We start from the raw sequence: 13,578 nt of genomic DNA, 5'->3' as shown, positions 1-13,578 counted from the left end.
GTCATATTTTGGGGTTGAATTCTTTAATTCCACAACTGATGTGGTGCTAGGGTTTCCCCCATTGCATGGGTGAAGAAGCTGGGGCTCAGACAGCTGGGCAGCTGGCTCCTGGCGGCACACGTGGGGTGTGGGCTCAGGGGCTGTGAATTCGGGTCTCATCTCCTCCAGAGATGCTGTTGCTCTGAGTTTCCTCTCTGCTTCTGCGGCCGTGGCTCACCGGGCCCCCTCTCTGCCGCCTGTAATAGGAGGGGGGCCGCCCCCATCCCCGGTCCTTCCTCCCTGACATGGACTTTGTACCGGGAGCGGACACACGCAGGGTCTGAGTCCGCAGTTAAGACAGTGCCAGGAGGTGATTTGTTTGTACCGCTCGCAAAATGTCTACGCTGATTCCTCAGCAATTCGGCCTCTGCGGATCGAGAGTTAAGATCTTACATAATTCAGTTAAAACTCTCCACGTATGTGAGACCCAGCTGATGCGGGTTTCTGTCCACCTGCCCTTGGGGGAGGGCGGTCCTGGCGCTGCCTCAGGGAGATGGCAGTCAGGGACATCCAGCAGGACTTAAGTTAATAACGGTGTGTGAGGACGGCAGCGTGGGCCGTGCGTGGGCCGTTCTCGCTTCTGGCCACGGAAGCACGAGGCCTTCACCGCGGCTTGCTTTACTAGCATGGCACGCCGTGTCGTTTGCTGAGCAGTTTCGCTCAGCTCTGGCGCGAACAGCCCTCCCTGGTGACACCTGCAAGTCAACGTGTCTGGACCAGGTTGTGGGTGGTGCTGGGGGTGAGCCCAGTGTCACGCAGGCGGTCACAGTGCATCACGTGTAGCCTGTGGGATGCTGGCCATGGCATGGGCAACCGCCCTCCCCTCTCCTAGGAGGAGAGAAGGTACCTACCGCCCCCCGGAGAAGGAATTCTAGTCTGTCCTGCCAGACTCCAGGACACTGAGTGCTCATGTTTTCCCGTCTCGCCTCTCACTTGGTAAGAGGCCGGGATCCCCCGGGCCAGGCAGGCCAGCGGTGGTGCAGGGGTGCTGGGAGGCCGAGGCTCGGACACTGGCGATCAGACGTGGTTTGAGGTTGAAGCCCCTGTGTAGACCTCCACTTCCAACTGACCCTGGGAGTCAGGTCCCTTTGTGATGGTCCCATTTGGGACTATGGGCCCCAAAGAGGTCCGTGGAGGACAGAACGCTGGTTTTCTGGCTCCCCCTGAAGTACCATGCTGGTATCACCCGCTTCCCACTGTGAGCGTGAGCCCTCTGTCTCTGTGTTAAAAGCTGTCGGTGTCATCGAGGTATCGGTAAGTACTATCTGTGAAACCTGGTGGAGAGGGTTGAATGGTGTTGCCTCACAAATTTATTTGTTAAAGCCCTAACTCCTAGTCTCTCAGAATGCGACTTTAAAGAGGAAAGTGAGGTCATTGGAGCAGGATCTCATCCAATGCCTGGTGTCCTCACAAGACAGGGGAATCTGGGGACAGACACACAGAGGGAAGACAGTGTGGGGGACACAGGCAGACAACCATCTACGGCCAGGGAGAGAGGCCGGGACAGCTCCTTCCCTCACGGTCCTGCAGGCACCAGCCCCGCCCACACCCCCACCTCCGTTCCAGTCTCTCGGAGTTAATTCAATGTCTGAGCCGCTGGTTTGTGGCGGCTGGGCAGGCTCACGCACGGCAGCCAGGCCGGCCACCCTCTTGTGAAGGAGAAGTGCGCACAGCACCCTGCGGTGCTGGGAGCCACCGGCCTGTCGCCACCGCTACAAGACTGTCCCGGCGATTGCTCGACTGCAAGAAACTCCTGTCTGTCAGCAACTGTCCTACAGGCCAGAGGGAGAAGGCTCCAGTCCACTCCTGCCTTTTTACAGGGAGGGGTTGGGGGAGGGCTTTCGTGGTCTGAGTTGGGTCACAGAGGTCAGGTCAGGGGAAGAGTGGAGGAGGTTGGAGGCTGCCTACCTTACAACCTTATCCACTGATTGCTGAGAATTCTCCGGTTCTCAGTAAGAAGTTGCTAAAAGCACGATGGAAATTTTTTCTCAGTACCGAAATACGTAGCACAGCGCTGGCCGCGTGGTAGAAGCTAAAATTTGTAACTATTTCTAGTAATGTCCAATTCTGGAAAAGGATTGCTTGTCTTAGGTTAGCAGTAGGGAAGGGGCTGTCTGTCCTTGAAATTTATACGTTATCAGTGGTGTTTAATAAAGTATTTTTAATGATATTGTTGGGCCTCAACGTGCTGCCTTCAGCAATCCAAGTTACAGCAGTTTTAACTTTGTGTGACTTACTAATAAGCCACCTCTGAAAACAGAGGTCTGTACCATCTGGCAGCTAGTCTATATAGAAATATTCCTTTAAGCAATATAACTTTCAGTGTTTTATTAGAGGTGGTGATAAAATAAGGACAATTTCCAAGTATCTCTTATAAACTAACATATTTGCTAATAATCAATAAAAATAAGGTTTAATTCACTAAAAAGACAGGAAATACGGTATTTTCTATCGTCCTATTTTGCAGACTAAATGCTCTGGCCTGTGAGTGACCATCTGCTGAAAAATGGCTCAAAGTGGGCACATTTTTATGGTTTTGCAAACATCAGAACAGGGATTCTCTTTTCCCAAACACAAGATCCCCAGCTTTGCTATTAGTCTAGAACTGTGGTCGGCAAACTGCAGCTTGAGAGCCACATGCAGCTCTTTGGCCCCTTGAGTGTGGCTCTTCCACAAAATACCATGGCCTGGGCAAGTCTATTTTGAAGAAGTGGCGTTAGAAGAAGTTTAAGTTTAAAGAATGTGGCTCTCAAAAGAAATTTCAATTGTGGTCCTGTTGATATTTGGCTCTGCTGACTAATGAGTTTGCCGACCACTAGTCTAGAATAATAAATACATCTGTTCAGTAAGTGTTTGTTGAGTGAATCATGTGAGGGGGTTTCTTGGTGGGGTTCTGTGAACAGAGGGAGAGGAAGTATCATGTCAGTGAAGAATAGATGGTTTGGTTCAGCGGATACAGTGTCGGCTCTCGGACTGAAGGATCCTGGGTTTGATTTTTGGGCAAGGGCATGTTCTTTGGCTTTGGTGCAGGAGGCAACCAATTGATGTATTTCTCTCACATCGATGTTTCTCTGTCTTTCCCTCTCCCTTCTCTCTCTCTCTAAAAATCACTGGGGAAACATGCTCAGGTGAGGATGAACAAAACCAGAAAACAGAGAATGAACATTTTTACTTTGAAAAGGCAGGCAATTTATTGTAGTGAGATTATACTGAAGTTTATATACGACCTGATGCATATAAAGTATCGCCCTCCGCACGCCGGAGAAGAAATCCCTGAACTGCAAGGCAACTCAAAGTGCTATCGTATAATGCGTTTCCCCATCGATCCCAGTTAGAAGCCAGGAGATCAGGACACAGGGAAGTATTTCATACATTTCCACAACAGCTTCTCTGTCCCTGACACCCCATAGGGGCCCCTGCGGGTGAGTCTCTGCTCCCCTTCCTGCAGAGGAGGCGCCCCCTGCTGCTAGGGAGCCGCTGACGGAGTTAGACACCCTCTTAAACGGAGCTGGGGAAACTGTGAAACTGGCATGGCCTTAGGAGCAACATAAAAAAGAAACATTGGTTTTAACACCAGCCGGTAGAAAGTGCCCCAGGAGGTGGAGAAGAGCAGTGCAGTGTACCCCAAGTTCACAAACAAGTACAGACACGTGTTTACGTGGACACCTCTGCACTCAACGCCTTGTCTGGAACACACCACACGTGAGCTGTGTGTGCACGGATCGGTGCATGCAGCCAGCACCGAGGGCCGGGCAGCTGTCCTCGCTGAGGGCTACACGGCTCCCGAAGGAGCTTACTCTGACTTCGAGAAAACTGTCTGGAAGCAGTCCATGCGGCCACCGCATCTGCAGCGCTGGCCGCTCCTAGATGTAGGACTCCTTGGCGTAGAGCAGCTGGTCAGCCTCGAAGGCCGGCTGGCTGTGGCTGCAGCGCCCCGCCAGGCAGTCCCACGGGCCCCGCTGTGGGGACTCGGACACAGTTCTGAGCCGGTGCAGCTCAGGCCTCCCGATGACGGTCCCTGGTCCGACCGTCTCCCCAGCACAGCCAGTCCTGCTCTGGCTCCAGCTCGCAGTCCTGGGTGAGAGTCTGTGCTCATCGAGGGGCTCCTGGCCGCATGTGCTCCCCAAGTCCGCTCCGTGGTGCACGGGCAGGCGAGGCGCCAGCCCCGAGTCCAGGCTGAGCATCCTGGCCCGCAGGCTGCCAACCGTCTGGCTCCCCCGGGCAGCGAGCGCCAGGCGCGGGCCCCGCACGGCCTCTTCGTAGGAGGGGGGGCTGCCGGGCCTCGTCCTGTCCACCAGCCGGAACATGTCCTCCCCCGACGGGGCACAGGATCCTGGGCTAAAGTCCAGAGCTGCCTGGCCGTGGGGTTCAGACAAGTTCTCCTGGACGATTCGCCCAGCCAGCTGGCTTTCCCTCCTGAAGTCTTTCCTGCCGGGGCCTCTGGCTCTCAGCGACAGGCTGGGGGGCCTGGGCAGCGCCCTCTTGTGCGAGGCGAAGGAGAAGGACATGGAGTGTTTTTTTATTTCTCTGCTGGGCTTGCTTTTATCTGTCTTCGTAAAAGACTGGTGTCTGCTGAAGAAGTTTCTCCTGGGGCTGGAGGGGGAAGCCGGGGGCGAGCTGTCAGAGGAGGCGTCCAGGGAGCCACTGGAGCAGGCCGTGGGCGCCCGTCCCTGCAGGGACACTGCGCCCCGCGTGGAGCTCTGCACACGCAGGTCCTGCAAGTCCTGCGGCCTCTGGCTCCCACCTTCCACCGCGGGAAACACCTCCTCGGGGAAGGGGTCCTCGGCCTCCTCACTTCCCGAGCTGGAGGCCGGCCGGGCCCCGGGGGCGTCCTCGCTGCGGGTCAGCTTCGGGTTAGCCTGCCGGCTCCCCGGGCACTCTGGTGAGGGCGACACGCCGGGCTCCGAGTGCCTCCTGTCCGGGTCGCCGAGGGCGCGTTTCAGCCTGGCCACGGTGCTGGCCACGGTGCTGGCCACGGGCTCCACGGGGGCGGCTGTGTCCCAGGGCCCCGGGGGCAGCCCGGCCGGGGAGCCCAGGGCGCTGCCGCAGTCCCCGTCAGGGTCGGTGCTGTCATAGGCCGAGTCATTCTGCAGGGTCGACGTGTCTGCAGACGAGAGGGAGGTGAGCTTCTGCTCAGATTCTTTAAGAGGAGCTTCCGTACAGCTCACTCACCCTATCGAATGTGGCAGTGGGTAATTGGTGAAGCTACTTTGGGGTTTGAAAGGAAAGATATTTGCCACATTAAATATTGGTTTCTTTCAAAATTACCTCTGTCCATGGGGACAGGGAGGGAGGGAGGAAACAGCGTTTCACTGAATATGGACTGATCTTCACCCCAAAGCGCTCCTTTGGATGGCCTCCTTGGGTCCAGTTCCATTTTAGCGGACCGTTCTCCCATCGGGAGATAGAATGGTACGGCCCGCCCCTGGCTCAGGGTCATCAGAAGACTGGCCGTTTCTGACTGGGACCGGGGAGGGCCCAGGCGCAGCGGTGGTGCCTGCGGCTGCGGAGACGCTGCGGGAGCCCTGTGCGCAGTTACCCTCCTCCCCACGGCGAGTGCACACCCAGCCCGGCCCGTCACAGCTCCTGCTTCACAGCCAGGGACGCGACACTGATGCAGTGTGAGGCCCACAGCGCCCTACCTGAGCCGTCTGTGTGCTCCAGGGAGTCGTCGGAGACGGAACTGGAATGCACTGGGATGTTCTCCCCGAAGATTTCCAGGCAGTTGTCGATGAGGAACTCCACCAACGTCTTCACCTGGGAGGACACGTGAGCAGAGGGTCAGCTAAAGGCAGCTTTATTTCTTAAAGGGACGGGGCAGGGCAGGGGCAGCTGTCAGGGCGGGGTCACAAGGAGCCTCAGAGAGGTTGTGTCTGGAAAGAGCAGACAGAAAACTTGGTACCCATCCTCTGTGTTAAAGTTATTTCTGAGACATGCACTTTTTAATTTGAGAACCTGAACGTTTCCTTTAAGTACGGAGTGTCTCAAACCCATATTGGACCGAGTATGATGCACAGAGGACAGAGTGAAGGCGTTCTGCTCTGGGAGATGGAGTGAACATCGGAAGCACTAAACTCTCTCGGGGAGGCCGAAGGCCGAGGCCAGGCTTAGGTCCATGAAATGCATGCGCCTAAGAGTGGAGCTGTGAGCAGGACACCCTGGGCTCCCCATCTGCGCTGTGACGGCGAACAGAGAGACGCAGAGGCACTGCATCGCTTCGATGTGCAGGCGGACAGCGGTGAGATCAGAAATGGAGTTTCCCAGAAATAGGCTGGAACAAACCTGATTGTTCAAGTCTTTCTGGGCTTCCAACGAGAGGTCCCGGTCACTCTCCCGGGTCAGCATGTTGGGCCCCACGCAGATGGCGAGGTTGCTGGCGTCCATCTTGCTGACCTCGGCGTTCTTGCTGACCAGGTAGAGCACGGAGAGCAGGTGCTTGAGCAGCAGCAGGTTGGGCCGCGGCAGCTTCTCTGCGACCCTGCAGTGAGGGAGGGAGGGCGGTTCAGAGGCGCAGTGGCTTTGCTGGCTGCAGCGTAGCAGCCGAAACCCCCTCAGCCAGACTTCCTCTAAAATGAGGAAGGTGCTGCTTTCACAAGTAACGTTGTGAAATGCTCTTCAGACTCCTCCAAGGGCAACGGACACGGGATGAAACTGGCTGACCACACATCTGACAGCCTGAGCCACCGACACCAATGACACATCCTGTGTTATTTACACAGATCCTAGGTTTGGAAGCATTAACCCCAGCAACAAATACCAGCGCTTAATATGTTGAAAACCATTTTTGTAGAAGAATCATTTAGCCATGCAGGATGCCTTTTTGTTCCTAACACTGCAAGACTGTGTGCTGTGTGTGTGTGTTTAACACAATCATTTGCCTTTTTTCTGACCTGTGACCATGGAAGAAAGATGGGACATTTTTGCACCATTCTGAGAAATCTTTACGGAGGAGAAATCAGTGTATTAGGCATCTTCATAACCATGGTCAAGGCAGCATTTCAATAGCAACATTATTACTAACAAATAATAAATTAGGGTTTTAAAGCCTCTCTTTTTTAAAAAATTCAAATGGTGACTCTAACATATGGACCATTTTCATTTTTCATAAGATGTATTGTTCTGAAAGAGCTATATGTTTTTAAGTAGAAAGTAATTTTCATTTTGGGGCTAACACTCTAATGTCTTCAATTCTATAAATATATTTTATTGAAAATATTTAGCCATGTGGTCAGTCATAATATATAGGCATATTCTCATAGGATTTGGCAAAAGTGCTAATATTTTAAAGTTAGGCATTTAAGATTCTCTAGTCATCAAGAGGTATATTTCATTCACATATGTAATTATTTTCGCTGTCACTGGAGTTTGTTTTTATATAGTTCTCGTGTTGGTTAATTAGAAGAAGATGAAATATAGGATGGTATTTAGTGAACAAAATAATGCCTTACAGGGATGCTTTCTGGGAGAATGGTTGTCTTGCAGGACACCAGCCAATTGCAGGGAAAGGAAAACCCCAAATTCCTACACCTGGCTGGCTAGCCCATTTCGAAGCTTTCATCTGTGATTATGCCTCAGACCTTCTCAAATGACTTATCTTTTTAGACTCCCCCACCTCTTGTGATTTGTACTGAAGTTCATGTTCTACTTTTTGAAAAAGTATCTACTTTCCTCTGGCCGAAACAGTGTTTGTAAATGTCCAGGGTAATTCCTGATTTTCATTCTGGGAATAGGTGAGCAGTTCCGCTCAGATCCCCTGATCATTACAACGTGCATGAAGCACTCTGCTACGCGCTGAATGAAGAGATGGAGTCCATGTGGGAGGACCCTGGCGACTTACTGTCTCAGAGCCTCGATCCTGTCCTCCTCATTCTGTCTCTCCAGGGCACCCATCCAGTCCTCAAACAGGTCACAGGAGAGCAGCTTCCGGGGGATACTCCGCAGGAAGTCCTGGAGGATGAAGAAAGGGTACCATTTGGCCTGTTCATGCTGTGTAACGTGCTGGTGTCTTTGTCTCAACTTTGTTCCACCTCAGGGAACCTATGCTCATCCTGCCACAGGCTGTGCCCCCTCTTTCCTGCATTTGATTAGTTTGAAGGAGATCTCTCTCTTAGGTTGTCTCTCAGCATCTTCCCACAACAGGCATAGTAAGGGCACACCATTCAAGGGGCCACAGATTTAGGGTATGGACTTGGCCATGGGGCAGCCCAAGTGCCTTTCTTCTCAAAATGCTGGGGAACTTCAAAGCCTCACTTTCAGAGCCCACCGGCAGGTTCTTTGGTGCCAATGCTGTGAACTCACCTTAAAGACCACTGCCAGGAGGTGCACAGGGAGACTTTTCAGATCCACCATGACTCCTGAGTTGAGCTCCTCCTTGAGCTCTTTGCGGGCTTTCTCGTTGGCTGCTTTCCTAAATATTCCTTCAGTGGAAGGGCCTTTCAGGCACAGAATAGTGAGAATGTCCTAGAGGAAAGAGGCAGAGGAATAGGAAATGGTTACCTTTAGTTTAAAGAGATACTTTGCTACTAATACAACAGAAATCTATTATTAGGTAGGAGAAAGAGAACTAAAATAGTGCAAATGCACAGTAGCTAACTTTATCTGTCATAAAATATCCTCTCCATTAAAGTTAGTTCCCCATGATCCTAAGTTAGTCTTAACAAGTGACCGCTGGTGCCAGTTGTTCCTTTCAGTCCATTGCTATCAACTCTTCCTCCACCCTCCATTTTTCTGAGAGGAGGTGCACTGTGAAAGCTCTCATTTGCACATACTAAAACCGCTTCAGGCCTCCTTCCTGTGACCCATTCCACACACACTTTAGATTTCTGATCAGATACGCTACACCACATCTCTGTCTGCCGATTTTTTAGAAGCCACACATTTTCTACATTCTTAACTCTATGAAGTCAAGGACAGAGCGACCATCAATCTGAGCTCATTGGCAAAGACAACTAATTTCCAGAATGTAAGCAGCCAGGGACTGGCCTGACTGCATTCCTGGTGGAAACCATTTCTAAGAAAGACAGGCCTCAGCAAGGTTAGATGAGGGTGACATTCCGCTGCCCAAGGACTTCTCACAGCTGGCAGGAAGCTGAAGCAGGGTGACCAGTAAACGCACTCCTACCTGGATGGGTCTGGGGAGGGTGTCATCGTCACCACAGATAATCGACAAGGGCTGATCAAACAAGGACGCTTTCAATTCTGGCTCTGAAGCCCCAGAAAAATCCGATGGAGGAGAAAGCCTTCGCATGAGAAAGGGCCAGGACAGCACCTTCTTTCTCTTCTTAATTTCTACAGCCAAGAAAACAAGGCAAGGTGAGAATTTAGATTAAAATATTAACAAACAAAGGTCCATGTCAGACAGTGGGTATAATGTCATCTCTGGTATGCCACATGGGGGAAAAACCTTTGCAAAAACTAAGAAAGCAAAGGGCATGAATCTTAATCTCCAAACATAAACCCAGAAAACCACCACAATGTTACCAGGGCAACCAACCCCTAAACATCAACACCAGGGTTTTTCAAAGTCTCCACCTTTCCTGTTTTTCCCTCACTAGCTGCAGAAAACTGGCAACACCTAACTGTGCGGGTCATAAACCATCATCTTAACCTATTGACCTAATAACTTAGTGCACATCTTTCATGTGAAATACATTATTTTAATTTGCTCCTTTGAAGAAAATAAAACTTACAAAGAGAGGAACTGACTTGCTCAAGAGGGCGGGCTGTAGCCATGCCGCACCACCGGCCACTAGAGGGAGCTACATCGCTCAGCCTGTCTGCAGTTCCCTTTCCCTCCAGGGTTGCAGCGAGGCTGCCTCAGGCGGGAGAGCACAAAGGGCTGCAGAAAGGCCGGGGCTTAGACATGGCAATTGGGAATTATCAGTGAACATCACCAAGAAATTCTATCTTTGCAAAGTCCTGAAGACGGGTGTGCAATGGGTACTGCCTTTCACAAGTTTCCTTCTTTTTCTTTTCTCTCTCCTCCCTTCTCCCTCCCTCCCCCCGATAGAAAAGCTGTATTTTCTAAATGCTTGGTGTATGTTTCTATGTAGTTTATAGTGGATGTGGAAGAGGCTGGCTGGAGAAGTGGCTTTTTCCCAGGGTCCAGGAGAACTGAGACCATGGGGCACATACAACTACGTAATGCACCATGAAAGGAGTGAAGAGTGACCCGTTGGCTCTAGCCTGTTTGGCTCAGGGGACAGAGCATCGGCCTGCGCACTGAAGGATCCTCGGTCGATTCTGGTCAAGGGCACACGCCTGGGTTGCAGGCTTGATTCCCAGTGGGGACGTGCAGGAGGCAGCCAATCAGGGACTCTCTCTCATCACTGATGCTTCTAACTCTTTCCCTTCCTTTCTGGAATCAATAAAAATATATTTAAAAAAATAGTGAACCGTGGGTTCTTTGAAATTGGATGTCTGCAGAGATTGGGCTCTTAGATTCCCTTTCCATCACAGAAGTAAGAAAGGGGAAGGTCTCTGTGCGTTTTCCATGTGTCCGTGTGCTCTCATTATCCAACAGGGGGCCAGGGCCCTGTCACCCACTAGGAGCCCCTTGGAGAGCAGGGGTGGCTCCGAGGGGCCTTTTCTGTCTGATGCTCGGGGGGCTGGGCCTCCACTTGAGTGTGGATGTTCTGCGGTCTTTAAGAGCACACCATACAAATAATTCCTAGTAGAGACACATCCTGTGGTTTTGCAAACCAAGAACGTTTGCTGTTAGCCCTTACATAAAAGAGCAGTATGTTTTCAAAACTCACCAATCAGCTGGCAAATGCTATCTTCACTCTCGCATGATGCCAACAGAGGATGTTGCTTGATATCACCCTGAAAGCATGTTTACTACAGTTAAACACAATGTCTGAAGAATCCTACCCAGACTTCCCCCACAAAATGCTCACATGACATTTTATTCATATTAAAAATTAGCCACGGAGTTCACTGATTTCTTTCTAGCTTCCAGAATCAATAGTAAAGCAGTGATTGTTCATATAAGAGTTTAACACACTGCACTTAGGATACTAATTTTCTACTCTAATAATTAAATAAGCCAAACATTCAATTAAAGCAGAAAGTTTTCCCTCTTCTCACAGTGCAGATAAAAACTTTAAAAAATTGCTTTCTTACCTCTGATTGACATTCAATGAATGTCTCCATGTTATTGACATTTAGCGTTTTCGGCTAAAAGAGAAAAAAATTAGGTTAGGTACACATTTGACTCCAGCCTTTGGGAATTACGAAGGAGCAAAATCAGGAGGCACATACAGCATGGCAGCTGCTGGTCAGCTTCATCAGAAGGTCGGCCCCTGTCCTGATGGCGTCGTCCCCCGTGGGCCTCGCTCTGCCTACAGAGAGATCAGATGGGAGAGGGTCAGGAGGGACACGTAGGGTCAGCTGGCCAATGTCAGTGCCACTTTTCCAGGACACTAAGCCTGACACTACTGGGTAGGAAAGCTGTCATTTAAAGTACAGCCGTCTGCTACCAGATGTCTTAGGCTGTTCGGAACAGCGTCTGAGTACACATTTCTAAGTGAGTGGAGCCTGACAGCATCACCAGGCCAAACTCTGTTAAGAATTTATTACAATCCCATCCAGAGAGACTCCGATGACAAGCCCAGTAACAAACTTTTTTGGGGGAGAGCTCACTCTGCGTCAGCTTCATAGTAAGAGCTTCGCATGAATTTGCTCATTCGACCCGAAAAGAGGGAAGCTCAGACACAAAGCAGAGACAGTTACAGAATTCCGAAGAACAGGGTTCTCCCGAAGCAGAGCTCCGCGCTCAGAATCTCTATAGCAGCACTGCTGCGCCCTCACCGTGTCCCAGGATCAGACCTGACAGCCCAGCCGCCCTGAGGGCACTTACCGTGGGGGGTGGAGGGGAGTCCCAGCCAGAGCTCCCCTGTCCGTCCGGGAGCTGTGGGGACCTGGGGACCGGGAGAGGCAGTGCGACACCCGTTAATCCGCTGGCAGGAGGCAGACTGCGCCGCCTTCACGTGTTCTGCGTTATAAGCGAGGGGCGGGCAGGTGGAATTCACCATTCGCTGGGACCGGAAAGAACATCATGGGCCGTCACCCTGCAGAGCAAGCCGCCGAGAGCACCCGCTTCCTCATTCCTTTTAGGGCAGCTCTGGTCTTTTTATTTTTATTCCTTCCACTTGAGAGGAAAAGAAAACCTGCAAACTGCCGGGGGTGGAAAAGATGACCATGGCCACAGGTGAAGGCTCTGATTAAGGTCACAGGTGGGATGTGTGACTAGCGAATGGGTTATTCTGTATATAAACAACATTTCATTTTCTAAAATGTCATTTCTGCTGCCCTGACCCTGTTTTTGGTATACTGTTCGAGGGCTGTCTCTTCTCCCACCCACCGTATACTATTTTCATCTGTCACCATACTTATACAATTGAAAAAAAAACACTATATAGCCGAAACCGGTTTGGCTCAATGGATAGAGCGTCGGCTTGGGGACTGAAAGGTCCCAGGTTCAATTCCGGTCAAGGGCATGTACCTTGGTTGTGGGCACATCCCCGGTAGGGGGTATGCAAGAGGCAGCTGATCGATGACTCTCTCATCGATGTTTCTAACTCTGTATCTCTCTCCCTTCCTCTCTGTACAAAATCAATAAAATCTATTTAAAAAATAAAAAACTGAAAAACTATATAGTTATTGACTTCAGAGAGGAAGGGAGAGGGAGAGAGAGAGATAGAAACATCAATGATGAGAGCCCTGAAAGGGGAGCGGGGAGGCGTCGGGCTGCGGCCCCAGGTCACGGACAGCAGTCGCTGTCCAGGCTTCATGATGCTGAGACCTGTGGTCTCATGTCTGTCTCAGTGAGGCTTCCTTCCTTTGGCAAAATGAGAGTCTAGGGGCTGATTCTACAGCACAAACGTGCTTCTGCCGGCAGTGGCTTTCTGTCAGTTACAAAACTTACTTTTGTTAATTATCTGATGACTGTCCCAAGCTCCCGAACACCGAGTTTACAATAACCTCCAATCCCGCCAGCTCAGCACGCCCGTCCTCGCGGCAGGGGGCATGGTGGGCCGATGGAGAAATGCAATGCAGCCGTTCATGCAGGTCACGAGCTCTGTATTTGTTAAAGTGACGTAAGTTGTATTCTATGTTCTTAATGAAACTGACAGGAGATTTTGAAGTTTCAAGACTATGCTCTAAATCTGACTCTTAGTGTCAAAAAAGAAGGGGGGGGGGCTAGTTTAGAGAGAATTTTTAATTCAATGTAACTCATAGGTTTTGCATTTTAATTATTTTTTAAGATGTCCAAAGTTACCACATCATTAACAAACATATAACCCATTTACCCTACTTTTCAGAAGAGTTGTTACTGGAATGAATATGTTTATATGTCTATTTCATATCCTATTTAATAATAAACTTAGAGACATGATCCTCCATATGAGAAAAATAGAACCCCTAACAATGACCAAATCTCATTTAAAGGCTCAAAAAGTTTAGAATTACATATCCAGAGGGAAATGGTGCTCTTCTTGTAGCTGACTGACTTCCTCATTCTCCCTGTTGTTGCAC

The 13,578-nt window shown here is 50.7% G+C and overlaps 1 protein-coding gene across 2 annotated transcripts; it reads right to left on the bottom strand.

Annotated features, from left to right (window-relative positions):
- Window positions 1-3,587: 3,587 nt before the first annotated feature.
- LOC118705863 (T cell activation RhoGTPase activating protein) lies at window positions 3,588-12,142 on the bottom strand. Of its 2 annotated transcripts, none has more exons than XM_045573006.1 (10): window positions 11,900-12,142; window positions 11,302-11,381; window positions 11,164-11,217; window positions 10,797-10,863; window positions 9,161-9,327; window positions 8,338-8,499; window positions 7,877-7,986; window positions 6,322-6,517; window positions 5,682-5,796; window positions 3,588-5,143 (listed from the first exon to the last, which is right to left on the bottom strand). In XM_045573006.1, the coding sequence occupies exons 1-10, from the start codon at window positions 12,072-12,074 to the stop codon at window positions 3,903-3,905; spliced, it is 2,367 nt and encodes a 788-aa protein (XP_045428962.1). In that variant the 5' UTR covers window positions 12,075-12,142; the 3' UTR covers window positions 3,588-3,902. The 2 variants fall into 2 exon arrangements, with proteins under 2 accessions (XP_045428962.1, XP_036270873.1); XM_036414980.2 differs by having other exon boundaries at window positions 11,302-11,383; window positions 11,903-12,027.
- Between the last annotated feature and the right edge of the window lie 1,436 nt (window positions 12,143-13,578).

Source organism: Pipistrellus kuhlii, unplaced genomic scaffold (assembly GCF_014108245.1).
Source record: "Pipistrellus kuhlii isolate mPipKuh1 unplaced genomic scaffold, mPipKuh1.p scaffold_m20_p_5, whole genome shotgun sequence".
Lineage (NCBI taxonomy): Eukaryota > Metazoa > Chordata > Mammalia > Chiroptera > Vespertilionidae > Pipistrellus > Pipistrellus kuhlii.
The sequence above is the reverse complement of the archived record's forward strand: the minus strand, read 5'-3'. Positions and strand labels throughout refer to the sequence as shown.